The following is a 17,399-nucleotide window of genomic DNA, read 5'->3' as shown; positions in this document are numbered from 1 at the left end:
TCTGACCAGCCTATCTATATTGTCCTGTAATCTAAGGCTTTCCTCCTCGCTATTTACCACACCACCAATTTTCATGTCATCCGTGAATGTACTAATCATACCTCCTACATTCATGTCTAGATCATTAATGTACACTACAAACAACATGGAACCCAGCATCAAACTCTGCAGTACACCACTGGACACAGGCTTCCAGTCACAAAAACATTCACAAAAACACAAAAGTAACTCATTGATTACCGTAACCACGTGTGGTTTTATTTATGCAACCTTAAAAAAACACTTAGAAGGTTGTAAATAGAGAAATAAACTCAGGCGTAAAGATGTCTTGCTTCAATTGTAAAGAACCTTGGTTAGACTGCACCTGGAGTATTGTGTACAGTCTTGGTCCCTTTAACTAAGGAAGGATATATTTGCCATAGAGGGAGTGCAGCGGAGGTTCACCAGACTGATTCCTGGGATGGCAGGACTGTCCTGTGAGGAAAGATTTGAGGAGACTGGGCCTGTATTCTCTAGAGTTTCGAAGAATGAGAGATAATCTCATTGATTCCTACAAAATTCCTACAGGGCGTGACTGGGTAGATGTGGATAGGATGTGTCCCCTGGGTAAGGTGTCTAGAACCAGGGGTCATGGTCTAAAAATAAGGGGCAAGCTATTTAGGACTGAGATGAGGAGGAATTTCTTCACTCAGGGTGGTGAATCTTTGGAATTCTCTGCCCCAGAGGCTGTGGAGGGTCAGTCATTGAATATGCTCAAGACTGAGATCGATAGATTTCTAGGTACTAATAACATCAAGGGATATGAGGATTGCATGGGGAAATGGCTTTGAGGTAGATAATCGGCCATGGTCTAGTTGAATGGTGGAGCAGGCTCGAGAGGCTAAATGGCCTACTCCTGCTCCTATGTTCCTAACATTCGAGCCCTCTTAATCGCTGAATGAGCAATTCCTTCAAGTGGTGCAATGCTCAGTGATACTGACTCCAGGAAACTCTGAAGCATTCATAACAGGGCAGCAGTGGGCACAGTATAACTGCCTTCCAATGAACCAGACTAGGAAGAGTGACAAACAAATATCTTCCAGGGTTACAGTGACTATCCAGTAAACCCCCCCCCACCCCCCATGTGACGTGGGATGAGATCAGGATTGGTTTTGATTGAATTTAACCTTTTCTTCTCCCCCCACCGGCCCCCTCTGCCTCCTACCCAGAGTTCAATAGTCTACTGGCACCTGCTACCTGGGCGCACATGAAGAATAGCCACTACTCTGAGCGAGCTATTGAGGGCATAGTGTGTTCACAGAAACATGTTCTAGCAAAATTTACCCCCTACAAGAAAAGAGAAAGGCACAGATTGTATATAGTATTATACAGATTATACAGATTGTATATAGTATTATACAGATTATACAGATTGTATATAGTATTATACAGATTATACAGATTGTATATAGTATTATACAGATTATACAGATTGTATATAGTATTATACAGATTATACAGATTGTATATAGTATTATACAGATTATACAGATTGTATATAGTATTATACAGATTATACAGATTGTATATAGTATTATACAGATTATACAGATTGTATATAGTATTATACAGATTATACAGATTGTATATAGTATTATACAGATTATACAGATTGTATATAGTATTATACAGATTATATATAGTATTATACAGATTATACAGATTGTATATAGTATTATACAGATTATACAGATTGTATATAGTATTATACAGATTATACAGATTGTATATAGTATTATACAGATTATACAGATTGTATATAGTATTATACAGATTATACAGATTGTATATAGTATTATACAGATTATACAGATTGTATATAGTATTATACAGATTATACAGATTGTATATAGTATTATACAGATTGTATATAGTATTATACAGATTATACAGATTGTATATAGTATTATACAGATTATACAGATTGTATATAGTATTATACAGATTATACAGATTGTATATAGTATTATACAGATTATACAGATTGTATATAGGATTATACAGATTATACAGATTGTATATAGTATTAACTTCTTTTGGGGCCAGGTGTGCTGGATTATCAGAAACACAGAGCAGATATATCATTTTTTGACAGTTTGAAGCATTATGTCTGATGTAGGCTAAACAGGAGATGTTTACAGATAGATAATTGGTTAGAAGAGATATAAATGATGTGGTTCTGCTTTTACAAGTTTAGGCAATTGTAAATATTTATGGTAAGTTATTTATAAGAAAACTATAATTTGTAGTCGATGCACAAGATAATTCTCTCAGGTACTATGTTTAATTACAATTCGTGGATGACTAATAGAAGCTAAAACATAATTCCCATGAAAATGTCATGGAGCTGAAGCTCAATATTAACATTTAAATCCTAATTTAAATAAACATTTGGAGGACTGCGTCACCTGATGAAAAAGCAGTCGTAAGGTGACCTTTCAAATGAATGCATGGCTCTCAACTAAAGTGGAAAGGAAGGTGAACATGCCTGTTTAAAGAATGGTTAGAGCAGAAGTGAATGAAAACAAATCTCAATTCCCCGAAAGAAAGGAGAGGCTAAGTCTCACAGTCTAACAAACACAGTTTGAAGCCACTCTTCTATAGTCAAAGTTTCAGCAATGCTGTCCTAGAAAAGGAAGAAAAGACATTGGTAAGTGGCAGGACTGCTTTTAAAGAAAGATTTGCATTTCTGTAGTGCCTTGGACTACCTCAACAAGTCCCAAAGCATTTCACAGCCAATTAAATACTTTTCTGAGGTGTACTCACTGCTACAATGTAGGGGGAATCGGTACACAACAAGCCCCCACAAACAGCAACGTGAGAATGAACATCCCTTTTTCTCTTTTTAGTGTTGTTGCTCGAGGGAAAACTATTAGTCACAACACAGGGATTAACTTCGAAGACAAAAGCAAAATACTGCTGATGCTGGAAATCTAGAACAAAAACAAAAATACTTGGAAAAACTCAGCAGGTCTGACAGCATCTGCGGAGAGGAACACAGTTGACGTTTCGAGTCCGTATGACCCTTCATCAGAACTAAGACATATAGAAATGAGATGAAATATAAGCTGGTAGAAGGGGGTGGGACAGGAGAGCTCGATAGGGGCCAGTGATAAGTGGAGGCCAAGAAGAGACTGCCAAAGATGTCATAGACAAAAATACAAAGGGGTGTTGACGGTGGTGATATTATCTAAAGGAATGTGCTAATGGGGACATTAAGGGAAGCAAGCTAGTGGTAGATGGCCCTAGTGGGGGTGGGGTGGGGGAAAGGGATCGAAATGGGCTAAAAGGTGGAGATGAAACAATAGATCGAAATAAATTTAAAAATAGGAGGGAAAAGAAAAAAAATATAGTTGTAAAAAAAAAAATTATGAATTATTGGAAAAGGGGGGATCGGAAAGAGGGTGGGGATGGAGGAGAGAGTTCATGATCTGAAATTGTTGAACTCAATATTCAGTCCGGAAGGCTGTAAAGTGCCTAGTCGGAAGATGAGGTGCTGTTCCTCCAGTTTGCGTTGAGCTTCACTGGAACAATGCAGCAAGCCAAGGACAGACATATGGGCATGAGAGCAGGGTGGAGTGTTGAAATGGCAAATGACAGGCAGGTCTAGGTCATGCTTGCGGACAGACCGAAGGTGTTCCGCAAAGTGGTCACCCAGTCTGTGTTTGGTCTCTCCAATGTAGAGGAGACCGCATTGGGAGCAACGAATGCAGTAGACTAAGTTAGGGGAAATGCAAGTGAAATGCTGCTTCACTTGAAAGGAGTGTTTGGGCCCTTAGACAGTGAGGAGGGGGGAAGTAAAGGGGCAGGTGTTGCACCTTCTGCGGTTGCAAGGGAAGGTGCCGTGGGAGGGGGTTGAGGTGTAGGGGGTGATGGAGTGGACCAGGGTGATCCAGAGGGAACAGTCCCTGCGGAATGCCGCCAGGGGGGTGAAGGGAAGATGTGTTTGGTGGTGGCATCATGCTGGAGTTGGTAGAAATGGCGGAGGATGATCCTTTGAACGCAGAGGCTGGTGGGGTGATAAGTGAGGACAAGGGGGACCCTATCATGGTTCTGGGATGATGTGGGTGGAAAACCTCGGTTAAGGAAGCAGGAAGACATGTCAGAGGAACTGTTTTGGAATTCGCATCATTAGAACAGATGCAACGGAGGCGAAGGAACTGAGAGAATGGGATGGAGTCCTCACAGGAAGCGGGGTGTGAGGAGCTGTAGTCGAGGTAGCTGTGGGAGTCGGTAGGCTTGTAGTGAATATTGGTGGACAGTGTATCACCAGAAATTGAGACAGAGAGGTCAAGGAAGGGAAGGAAGTGTCAGAGATGGACCATGTGAAAATGATGGAGTGGTGGAAATTGGAAGCAAAATTAATAAATTTTTCCAGATCCAGACGAGAGCATGAAGCAGCACCGATATCTTTGGCAATCTCTTCTTGACCTCCACCTATCACTGGCGCTCTTTCGAGCTCTCCTGTTCCACCCCCTTCTACCAGCTTATATTTCATCTCATTTCTATATGTCTTAGTTCTGTTGAAGAGTCATACGGACTCGAAATGTTAACTGTGTTCCTCTCCGCAGATGCTGTCAGACCTGCTGAGTTTTTCCAGGTATTTTTGTTTTTGTTACAGGGATTAACTTCCCTGCCCCTCTTCAAAAAGTGCCCTGGGATCTTTTGACATGCACCCAAGAGAGCAAATGGAGCCTCAGTTTAAATCCAGTATCGGGTGAAAGAGGGCACTCCCAACAACGCAGGGCTGGGAGTGTCAGCCGGATTTAGTGTGGAAGTCTCTGGAGTCTCACTGACTCAGAGGCGAGAGTGCTACCCACTGAGCCACTGCTGACACCGCCTGGGGCCCTCTCCACATTACTGATGCTGCTCAGTAAGCTCATTGTAGCCACAATTGTCTGTTCAAAGGAAGTAGCTGGGAGTCTTGTGTAATTTGACAATAGCACTTTGCAGGGTTTTATCTCAGCCTCCATGAGACTTTGTTGTGCTTTTCACTCTACATTTCAAAGTGGAGGGAAACATTTTAACTTGCAGAAAAGCACAGTAATAAAGATTTATTCAAAATTAAATGCTAGAGTTAAGAAGAGAAACTGGCATGGCCATTAATCTTGGAGAGTGAATACTGCACTCTGATCAGGAGATAGTGCTCTTTATAAGGTGTGGTTGCCATGGTAGTTTAGAAATCAGTAGCAGCTTGCCACAAAAACAATAGAAAGTAAGAAATGAAACAAAGCTTCTCAGTGCTAGTTCCATTATTGTCCGGGTTTAAGTTATGGATGACCTAGTTAAACTTGTCCTGCTTGTAACTTTTTAAAGTGCATCCACCTGGTTATTAAGGTTCCACCAAGCACCTCCTTTAGCCAAGAGGATATCATGGGCCACAGGAGTGATGATTTGCCCTTTCCCCTACCCCTTTGCCCAATGTCCATTCAGTACCTCCCCACATGGCATGGTGGAAATGGTAAAATTCAATGTCCTGGGTCAACCTTTCACATCCCCATCATTTCAATCATAATTGCTTTTGTTTCTTGCAGAACGACCCTGGGTCTGATCAGAAAATGCAGGACATCCATTCACTGCAGCCGTCCAATCTCCAGACAACTTAACTTCATCCTGTCACTAGGTTGCAATCAAATAACAGATAGAGTGAAGCAAGCACTCTGCAAATTTCCTTCCCTTAAACAGATCTCAACACATGGGTCCCTCCTCTAATATCTCCGGGAAACGAGATGAGAGTCTGGCCAGCTTCTCAGCTGGTGAAAGACAAACAATGCGTGTACAACCAATCATACCCTACACTCAGGGTGGGGGGGACAAGCAATGTGGTCAAATGTACCCCTTTCTCCTTTGCTATTTCCTTGAACATCTCTGATGGTGGCTGTTGGTGTTGGTGGCTGTGTCTTCAGCTCCCAAGGACATGACCTTTGGAAATCCCTCCCCAAGCCTCTCTTTCTCTCTACCTCTCTCTCTCTCACCTCAGGACACTCCTTAAAACCTACCTCTTTGACCAAGCTTTAGGTCATCTGCCCTAATATCTCCATATGTGGCTCAGTATCAAATTTTGTTAACATTCATCTGTAGCACAGTGGGATGCTTTACTAAGTTATACACGCTATATGAATACAAGTTGTTGGCACTGTAGGTATCTAATGCTGGAAAATAGAGGGGGAGCAGTTTGTGTAGATTTGAAAGCTGAGGGAGCCCCCTGGAGACTATGAATGGCCAAGCTTCAAACTGCTGCAGAAACAATCCTAGTTTCTGATGATTCTTCATGTCAATCCACCCTTAAGAACAATGCAACATAATTAGGGAAAATATTCCCTTACACTTTATATGGAACTACTGATACTGTTGAAGCTGATACTGTTGAAGTTGGCACCTGCAAAGCGAGCTTGTGCTGATTTCCATTCACAGTGAAATATGAAATGGAAGTTACAATACATTGCAGTTGGCAGGACCGCCTTTGTCATGTTAACCCCTGGGTGCACAAGCCCATTATTGGAGTTATAGAACTTCTTCCATTAAAAAGCAGTTGGCATCTCGCTGATTGAGACCAAGTGCTCGATCCAGTTGACCTGCCAGTTTCACCAATGAAAACATTGCTTCTGCACAGAAATCCAATCCCTCCTGCCCCTCCATTGATAGCAAGCTCATTCCCAGAGGTCTGTTGACCACCCTTTCATTATGCAGCGCTGAAAAAACTGAGGGAAAAGGGTTTCCCTTTGAACCTACATTAGCTTAACTTTGTTTTTATACAATATACATTTCCCCACCTCTTTAGTTGGATTAGGATTTCAACAGCATTGAAATTTCAGCACTGCACAGACTGCAAATCAGAATAGTCTACTCTAACCCCATCTCCCTGCTCTTTCTCCATATACTTCAGTATTTTTATCCAAGTTTTAATTGAATTCCCTCCCAAATATTGGCGTTGATTTGTCTGCAACTGCTGTGCAGTGTCTTCACATTCTTCATATTCCTTTGTGTCGAAAAGAAAGGAACCAACATCTCCACTTTTGTGTTTCGAGTACTAATTCAGTACAAAACTTGGAATGTGATTCTATTAATATAACAATTTTTGTCTGAATTCACTCCAGCAAAGCACTATGTTTTACTGTGTTAAAGGCATCATATCGTTGTTACAGCACAGTACATGCCATTCAGCCCACTAGGTCACTAATACTGTTTATCACCATATCAACAACTTCATCTAACCTCCACACCTCTATCCCCTGTGATATTCATCTTCTGCACACATTTACCTCATTCTGCTTTAAATACAGATTATGCTTCATCTGTGGTTTGTGACAGAATTCCACATTCAGAGCTCCCTTTCTACGCGAATATGATTTGTTTCTAACCTCCCCTTTCATTTTTTTTTGTGACTATCTTCAATTCCCTACACTCTCACAAAAACTTAATGAGATTAAAACCTTACATAATCTTGAAAGGCCTCCACAATGTCACCCCTTGGCCTCACAAGAAAGCCCCATCTCCTTAAGTCTCTTCAATTTGTAACTCTTCACCTTGGTAACATCCCAATGAATCCTCATGGCATCTTTTCCATCACTTTCATATCCTTTATATAATGGCTCCCCAAACCTCCAAGTGCAGCCCAGCCAGGCAAGTACAGTATATACGAGATGAAGGCAGCTTGATTGATGGGACGTTCCAGCCCATTGCAAAAAAATAGGACCCCCCGTTTCACCAAGCAGTTAATTTGATATTGCCACCACATGCAAAAATCCTAATGGAACTGATTTCAATAATGAGGCTCAAGATTGAGCCTCTGCATTACAGTCAATCACCAATATTTTTTGAGTAAAGTTTTACCGCGGTCTCTTTACAGAGGGCACATGTCTGAAAAACGATACCCCATCGTAATATTTTTGAGAATCTGAGAGTAAAGAGAGGGTTTGTTTCTTTCAGGAAAATCTGTGACCCGGGTCTAACCTCATTTGAACCTGAAGCCCTCGGAAACCTAGTGGAGGGAATGGACTTCCACAAGTTTTATTTTGAGAACTGTAAGTATGTGATTTCATTCAGAACTGCAAAGATTTGCATCACACCAGCTTTCCTCTAGCACAGCAACACTGTGGAATAGCTCACAAATTCCAACACATTGAATGCTGTCCAGGCAAAGATGAGAAAGTGGGTCTGGTTTTTCTTATTGGCAAATTGCCCCAGACCTTGCCCATGGTTAGTTGATAAATTTAAGTTATGTTCACACACACACAATTCTTTCTTATTTATTCTTTCATGGGATGTGAGCATTATTGGCAAGGCCAGCATTTATGGCCCTTCCCTAATTACCTTTGAACTGAATGGCTTGTTGTGCCATTTCGGACGGCAGTTAAGAGTCAACCATATTGCTGTGGGTCTGGAGTCACATGTAGGCCAGACCCAACCAAGTAAGGACAACAATCTCTAAAGGACATCAGTGAACCAGATGGGTTTCTACAACAATCTGGTGATAGTTTCGTGGTCACCATCACTGGTTACAATTCTATTATTAACTGAATTTAAATTCCACCAGCTGCTGTGGTAGGGTTTGAAGCTGTGCCCCCTGAGGATTGTTAGTCCAGTGACATTACCACTACACCACCATCTTCCCCCAGTGACAAGGTGACAATGGAGTTAGGACAGCAACTTCAGAAGCTCCACCCACACAGCCACCTAACGCTTAAAACCAGTAACTACGTTGTGATGGTTGCCAGAGCAAAATTGAATGAGCGATGTTGAAATAGCAATTTACAGTGTTGAATGCTGTTCAGATTAGTAGAGCATGTGCTTGTGTATGTCATCCTCCAATATTCCAGTGCCAGGTTAGGGTTGGGGTGTGGGGAGGGGGGAGGAACACCAGATGGAGATGAAGTGTTTCCGCATGGGGGATGAATGTAAGAGAAATGTACATGGTCTGTTCCTGGGACAGAATATTAGCCACTAACCACACATGAGGAATTGGAAATCCGGCTGTGGAAAATTGCGTTTCTGATTGGCAAATACAGTAAAAATCATGAATGGACACAGTTGTTGACCAATACTCAAAATTGCAGTGTCTGCATCTGAACTATAACCATTTTTGTGCCTTATTGGTAAAATGGTAAGATGAAAAGCAGAGTATATGAGGGTTTTTCTGACTGTTGTGAGTATTTTACTTCCTCGCTTACTGAATGGTGATAAATGTTTGTCACGGGTGTGTGGAGGCACGAAGTATTGGTTGATGGCTTGTGGCTGAAACACCATAGTCACACCTGTAGCTAGTCAATGTTTTCTATTGGTTAATGCTGTGCCCACACTGTTCAATTGGCAGAAGCTGAGAATCAGATCATTTCTCAGTTACTGGGGGAGTTAAACAAGAGGGAGAACGAGACCCAAAAAAAGAACAAGATTTCTCCATAGTTCTGCGTTTTCATACTGAAAATCTGATTGCAATTTCCCGAGTGTCTTTCTCCAACAAATGAGTCTGATTGTGGTGGTTTGACGCAATTGTTACTTTTCAAGTGTAACCTGTCTAGCTTTTTAATTGTTGCATCATTTTTTAGTGTTGTCAAAGAACAATAAGCCAATCCACACTACAATTCTCAACCCCCACGTCCACCTAATCGGGGAGGATGCTGCCTGCATTGCCTACATCCGTCTAACGCAGTACATCGACAGTCAGGGCAGGCCAAGGACCACGCAATCTGAGGAGACCCGCGTCTGGCATCGTCGCGAAGGAAAGTGGCAGAACATACACTTCCACTGCTCAGGAGCCCCCGCTGCTCCACTCCAGTGAACACATACTGCAGGTAGTAGCATCTCTACGTTTTATCACATGTTCAGGTGTTTTCTTCTCCCTTTTCCTTGGCTGAGATGGTGGGTAGACCACCTGCGCCCCTATAGACACTGAGCCAGGGGAGTAGAGGTGCAGGATAAGGGCCCGAGATAACACGTCCATGGAGCCCGCTGATGAAGCCTCCCCTTCTGATGGTCGAGCCCTTCCCAGGAATGTGCCACAAAGAGGCCAGGTGTACAAAATGTGTCCTGTTGTTTCAGCGGTGGAATTGAAGGAAGACTTGGCCTTGTAAGCAAGTGAGTGGAGACCTTAATCAAAATAGTTATGATACAGGAAGAACTAAATCTCAATCACTACCTCAACTAATTCATGCAAGTGGGACAAAGAAGCATAGATTCAAATGACTAAGGGGCAAATTTAAGAATGGAAATCGGGAAGGTTGACCACTTAGTGGTCAAGACATGGAATAGGTTCCTGGGAAGAGCAAGGAGTGGAATCCTAATGTCTTTTAGGAAACAGTTTTACATTGTCACAGGAGAGGAACTCATAGAGCCATAACAGTCAGAAGGAGGCCATTCAGCCCATTGAGTCCTTGCCGGCACTCTGTGGAGCAATCCGGTCAGTCCCATTCCCCCACTTTATCCCCATGGAACTGCAAAGGCTTTATGGATGGATTAGCTAAATTGGTCTGAATGGAATCCATATCCATATGTTTGTGAATCTTATTTGATCGATAAATTTCCCCTCATGGAAATAAAATTAGCCAACCTGCACTAATTCTTTTTCTTGATATAAATAATAATTTGGATGCTTGTATTTGAATTTAAGGTTTGCAATATAATTACCTGTTTTCATCCTAACTTATTCACAAGGGGTTCAAATCCCACCTCTATATGAGACGTTTATTGGAGCTTGGTGAATGTTTGAAGTAGCTCCTTGGTGTTTTGGAAGGAGTTAAGATGAAGAGGACTGAGCTGATAGTCAACTCGTCTCGTTTATATTTGTGCTGCTGAGGGTTTTACAGCAGAAGGTAGGGAAACAAAGAGTTGAGTTGTGATGATGCGTTTCTATAAAGCTTTGACACAGCTGGTTTCGCACGTGCCATTTCAGGGGTGCTGCGTCCTAGGAATGATGTCGAGGCAGTGCAGGTTCACTAGAATGCTACCTGTTAGCAAGAAACACAGAGTGAACGCGTTGTGTTCTGCTTTGCAGTTTGGAGATGCTGGAGTAGACTTCTCGTCTGAACAATGGACTGAAGCTGATCACTGTCGTGGTGAACTCTTGAAGACCAGCAGCACCATGCACCAATCTGCATGTGTATGATGCTGTGGTGGCTGCCTATTTGTTGTTTTCATGGATCCATCGTGTTTGTTTCTGCTGTATGGGAGGTGTACAGATAAAATGGCTGCTGTATATGTACCTGATAACTCACTTGTTTGATGGCAGTGGTTCATACGAAGTAGATTCTGAACCTGTTACTTGCCAAAGTACGGACATCCATAATTTAAAATAAAATAACTAAAAATCACAAAGCTAACAGCTGGTGTAGAGCTCAGAGATCTTTCTTTTTAAAAAAAAGTATGCCACTCTTGTCAAGATTTAATCAAGGTTACTTTAACTCTGATCAGTAATTGTCACTACGAGAGTAATATTGATACAGTAGGTTCAGGTCAAGATGCCAGAAGGATACCATGCAAACTGCAGCTCCTTCTGTCAATGAGGGGTAAAGGTTAATTGCTAAACCGAGAACCCTCCTGGAGTGTGTTAAGCGACATATGTGAAATGCGAAGGCCAAGACTTATGACATCGCTGTTCTGTGAAACTGAAACAAAAAAAATAATACTTATAGGCGACTGTATTTTTTCTCTCTCTTTCTCTCCTAACAAACTATTGCAAAGTGAAGCTGTGATCTCATTTACTGAAATGGAGCACACACAAAAAAAAAAGTATTTTTCTCATCTGTTAACATTTCTTCCAGTGTTCTCTGCAGCAAAATTAATATGAATGTATAATATTGAAGTTTTTGTCGTGGCCTAAGTGCAGTAAATTTATCTTTGGTTTAAAAGATGCTGAGTCATTTGCATACAAAAGTTTGCAGTATGTTGTAATCTAGTTACTATCATGACCATTTGAGCTGCCTGGTGGTTATACTCTGCCTTGTGTCATTGAGGTATGGTGTCAATGTATAGCAAGGTAACATTATCCTATTCAGAGTGTTAAGATCAAACATGAGGCACAGGGAGTTTGCATTGATACACCGCTGTGCTAGCTGGGAGGGGCTGGCCACCTGAGGATAAAATGGTCACACATTTAAAATATATATGCAGTTTTACAGAGGTTATGCATGTGTTGTTTATGGTCAATATTTTCACTGTATGTGTTTACTTGACAAAAATAATGATGTACCTAGTTCTGCATCTTTAACAATCTTGCACAGTCTGGACAGTATGTACTATATAATTTAAGCCTGAGCTTGATATGATAAAATTCCTGTTTAAAAAAGGCAACGTAAATTAATTGCATTGTTACTGTATCTTATGGGGCTAATATCTTATAGTTTTAAATAAGGCAATTGATGCAGGATTTTGCATGATATATAAAAAAAAAATACCCAGTGTTTGTTTGTTATGAATGTTGGTAGATCTTCATAGCTTTGTTACTATAGGACTTGATCTTTAAAGAAAAGTATTTAATGAAAAGAAAATCGATCGGTGCATCTTGTTTTAACCGCTGCAGTTGATGGATGTTTACCTTAAAGCCTGCTTGAATTTGTTTGGCGAAAAATTAAAATAAAAGTTGTCAATTAGTAAGGAGCATTCTTAAAACTTTAAGAGTACGCGGTATTCAGTGTTTTCAGTTACTTCACTAAAAAAAGAGTCCAAAATACGTGAAACTGAATGTAGTTTCCCTTAATCAGATACCCTGGCAGAACCCAGTCATGGTCTCTGCATCTGGGACAACTTCCCATTGCAAATCATATGCTTTACATTATTTTAAATTGTCCAGTGGTTGGAGCCTGTACTTCAGACAGGTCAAGAATGGTTTTAGTCTGTTGATTGGACAGATAAAGTCGGATAATGTTTGGGGTTGTCCTTTTTGGGACTATTATTGGTTATATTTAGGGAGCCATTCCTACATTTGCTTTACCTCATTCCTTTATCTACATCTTGAATGATTGCTGAAGTAAAAACCGTCTTGTATTCAGAAGCTACTCCTGTTGCATATCTTTAAGGGTGGGCTGGTCAAAAGAAAAAGTCACCCGTTCCAGCCCAAATAGTTCAGAACTGTGGTTTAAGCACAAAGATCATTAGCCCAACATTTGCCCATTTCTAGCTAGCAAAGATAATCGGTGGTCCTGTAAACATACCTGAACCAGTCTCGCCAAGTTTCACTCATTTTGAGACTCAATACTTTTAGTTACCTAAATGTAACCTGTTTCTGTGTGTCTCGCACTTTTAAAATAAACACAATTCTGTGTACATAACCTGGGTTTGTCTCAGTCCTTGGGCCCATAGCATCTCACACCCAGCAGCCGAGAGAGGTCATCAGCCTCCCAGAGATGTTCGCGTGTCACATTGGTATGGGGTTACTTCAAAGCATCTATTCAGCTTTTGAACACTTCATCATTCCCACTCCAAACTGAAATATGTTTGGAATGCCGAAAGTGTAATCGGGATGTGGGGAACACCATTTATCTATTGAAAGGTGCCTGTTTCTTAAACTTCAAATATAAGCAAGAGTAGGAGTGTTTTAAGTATCTGCTGGCGTGTTGTGCCTTATTCTGGCCGAAGACCTTGGACTTCAACAGTAGGCATTACTGAGAACTTATCTGAACCTTTGCCATAATCAAAATGTTTGTCTGTGCTCCAAAGCGGCTTAATGATTCTTCTAGCACTGGTTGTGTTTTCTAGAAAATATCATTAGTGATGTTTTGTGACTAAGAAAGCCCCTCACACAGTGGTTAATATACAAGTTAGGGGAAGGACAGGAACATCAGGTCAAGAATTCCATTCTTATTTTCTGTAAGAGATGATTGATAAACAACAAGGTTTCTTTTTCCAAAACTATTACAGGTGAAAGGGAATAAGGAGTCAACCATGTCATTGGACACCAAGTATGTTTGCTCCTTCTCAATGTTAAAAATAAATATTATTTCAAGCAACAACAGGTTTTTTCCCTCCATTCTTTTTAAAAGCTCGCTTTGCTTGTTTGGCTTCTCTGAAAGTTTACCCAATCAGCAAAGTGGTTTGTTTTCTGTTGACACGAACAATAACTTCCAACTTTGACTTGAAAAGCAACCTGGAAATTTCAGACCATTCAGTATGAAGTGATTGGGCAGTAAATTCCATTCATTGACATTTTGGCTCCTCACTGCATTGATCCTACATCCCAACATCTTTTCATGCACAACGTGCTCATATGTGATGGTGGACAGTCGGATTTACCAAGCTTGTTTCAACAACATCTCCCAGCTCTGAAAGCACCATCATTGAGAAAGACAAGAGAAGCAATGCCATAAGAACACCATCACCTCTGTGTCAGCATGCACACCCCCCACCCCCGCCTCACCCCCTTCTGGGCTTGGCACATACCTGGGCCTGAGTCTACTGGTCGGCGAGTGGAGGTGGGCCCCGCTCGACAACGCGTAAAATGACGTAGGGTGATGCGTCCTGATGTCACCGCGCGTCATTCCGATCTTCAGTTAGGCTGCGTGCCCGCCGAACTGTCAAAGGTCTATTAAGTCCATTTAAAAACCACTTGAATCAATTAACTGAGCTGCCCGTCCAACCTTAAGGCCAACGGGCAGGTGAAGAGCCCAGGCGGCCTTCACGTTTATCATGAAACCTCATCCACGGGCGGAGTGAGGTTTCATGAAGGCTTTATAAATTTAGTTAAAATTTTTATTAAAATTCATTGACATGTCCCAGCTCATGTGATAATGTCACATGAGGGACATGTCTGAATAATTTTTTTTCTTTATTTAAATTTCCCATAAGCCAAGCAATCTCCCTGAGGCAGCTCCGTGCAAAAGAGTACAGGCCCCGACTCTCACCACCCCCCCCTCCCTCCCCCCCGCACGCACAGGGAGCGCTCAGCGTCTCCGGGTACACATCACGCTGGGCGGGCCTTAATTGGCCCACTCACGCAAAATGGCAGGTGGTGCACAGCCAATAGCGGGTGGCAATCGGCTACGCGCCTGCCCACACCCACTCCTGAACCACCTGCCCAACGGGGAGAAAATTCTCCCCCTGGAACTCTTGAACATTATTACAGTAAAAGTATCGCGAGGATCACGTTTTAAGAAGGTGCAATACATGAGGGATTTTGAGAGGAGATTTGATAGAGATGTTCAAAGTCATGAGGAGGTTGGACAGAGTAGATAGGGAGAAGCTGTTCCCACTTCTAAAAGAATCAAGAACGAGAGAGCACAGATTTAAAGTGATTTGCAAAAGAAACAAGTGTGACGTGAGAAAAAACATTTTCACACAGCGAGTGGTTCGGGTCTGGGATGTGTTATTTGAATAAAAACAATGCACAAGGGTCCCGGGAAAAGGCAGGACAATGGCACCAGGTCATAATGCTCATTTGGTGAGCCAATGCAGACATGATGGCCCGAATGGCCTCCTCCTGTGCCTTTAAGATTCTGTGATTGAGATAATTTCCTGAATTTTAAAGAAAATTATTCTATCCATTAAGAGATAACAGTACATTTTAAATGGAAAGACAAGGCAAGGTAACATGGCACCATCGGAATAGCATAACAATAGCTTGACCAATATGTGGTTTGTTTTATTCAGATCCTTATGCACAGTTAGCATCTGATCTTAGCCGTGCAACCATGGCATTGGCAAACAGACAGCTATTTTCATAGAGGGAAAGGTTGATTCACTCTGAACTACTCTTACATACCTCTAATCAGCCTACTTTAGAATAGTGTTGACCAAGTTTAAGCCTAAATACCCTGGCCTTCATCGTGGACTGGGGCATAATTTGAAAAAGGAAAGGAGAGAAAACATGAAGAATTTTTTTAAATCATTGTTTTCAAATTTGGAAAAGGCTCTGCTGTAGACACAGCTGAGTTATCTGGTAAGTGATCAATGCATTGGCACCACTGGATCCCGTGTCCACCTTCAGACTGATGTTGAGTTAGCTGATCTTAGCCACTGTTGAAGACAAGGCTCCAGGGTCAAGCGAGGGAGAGAAAGTTCGTCAATGGCCACGATTCCAATTCAGAAAACCCTGAAGCAAGAGAAAAATGGTGAGTCAACGTAATTGGGAAGATTTTCATTTGTATAGCACCTTTCAAAACCACAGGGCATCCCAAACTGCTTTATAGCCAATGAAGTGTATTTACTGCTCTAATGGAACAAACACGACAGCCAATTTGTGCACAACAAGCTCCCACAAACAACAGTGTGATAACAACCAGATTATTTGTTTTAGTGATGTTGATTGAGGGATGAAAATTGCCCAGGACAGCAGAGCTATAACTGCTGGTCTTCAAAGTGGTGCCATGTGATCTTTTACATCCCCCTGATAGGCCAGACCGACTTACCATCTCATCTGAAAAACGACGTCTCCGACAGTGGAACTCTCTGCTGAAGAGTCAGCTTTGATTTTTATGCACAAGTTTTGGAGTAAAACTTAAAACCAGAAGCCTCTGACTCCGAGGTGAAAGTGCTCCCAACTGATACACGGTTGACACCTAGCGCTGGATCAAATTCAGGGCCATAGGGGCACTTGATAGAACAATTCCCCAGGAGTCGAGTGGTGGATTAATTTGCATGTATTGCACGGAATACAAATCTTCATGTTTTTGGAGATTTGACAATCCCCACGTGTTACGGACCTCCGATACCCTCCTACCTATGTTACATCCTATAGGTGTCATCTGTGGCTTGGTTGGTCGCACACTCACCTCTGAGTCAGAAGTTTCTAGGTTACAACACACCCCCACCCAAAAATCAAGGCTGACATTCCTGTGCATTCCTGAGGGAGTGCTGCATTGTCTTTTCAGTCAAGTCATTCAACTGAGACCCTGTCTGGCTTCTCAGATGGATGGCACTATTTGGAAGAAAAGTAGAGGTTTTATCCTTTGTGTCCTGATCAATATTTATTCCCCAATCAACATCACTAAACCAAACCTGTAGTTTGCTGGAGCATGCTGTGTGCAAATTATTTGATGTGTTTCCAACAGAAGTGACCACACCTCAAAAAAAATGTCACCAGATGTAAAATGCTTTGGGACGTTTTGAACACTATATAAATGCAAGTCTCTTATCAGATTTAGCGGTAACGCATGTGTATTTGTTGAGAAGATTTGAATGTTTTCCCCAACAGTTGGCCTCCCTTGTTCATATGATTGTTTAAGCAGTCAAATTGCAGGATAATAGCACATGTTTTGCAAAAAAGAATGAGTTCTGACAAGAAGGAGCAAAGCCCCTTTATGTAAAGTTTGCAATAAATACATCAACACGAACCACTAGATGTCAGTATTATATTAAAAATTCCATTTAGACTCATTGCTTTTCTCAGCTGCATTACCAAATATCGACTGTAGTACTTGCAATAAAGCACAATA

The 17,399-nt window shown here is 41.6% G+C and overlaps 1 protein-coding gene across 6 annotated transcripts in view; it reads left to right on the top strand.

The window, feature by feature from the left end:
• Positions 1 to 13,301, top strand: part of camk2g2 (calcium/calmodulin-dependent protein kinase (CaM kinase) II gamma 2) — a 358,108-nt gene extending 344,807 nt beyond the window's left edge. For 5 of the 6 annotated variants that reach the window (XM_078531015.1, XM_078531018.1, XM_078531013.1 and 2 more), the window contains 3 exons: positions 7,969 to 8,063; positions 9,585 to 9,830; positions 11,030 to 13,301. In XM_078531015.1, the coding sequence (XP_078387141.1) occupies positions 7,969 to 8,063; positions 9,585 to 9,817 (328 nt within the window). In that variant the 3' untranslated portion in view covers positions 9,818 to 9,830; positions 11,030 to 13,301. Of the gene's footprint in view, positions 1 to 7,968; positions 8,064 to 9,584; positions 9,831 to 10,927 lie in introns of all 6 variants that reach the window. The other variant, XM_078531014.1, reaches the window with a different exon arrangement.
• Positions 13,302 to 17,399: the final 4,098 nt, after the last annotated feature.

The sequence above is a fragment of the Cetorhinus maximus genome, chromosome 27 (genome assembly GCF_964194155.1).
Source record: "Cetorhinus maximus chromosome 27, sCetMax3.hap1.1, whole genome shotgun sequence".
NCBI lineage: Eukaryota > Metazoa > Chordata > Chondrichthyes > Lamniformes > Cetorhinidae > Cetorhinus > Cetorhinus maximus.
This window is presented reverse-complemented; position numbering and strand designations above follow the sequence as displayed.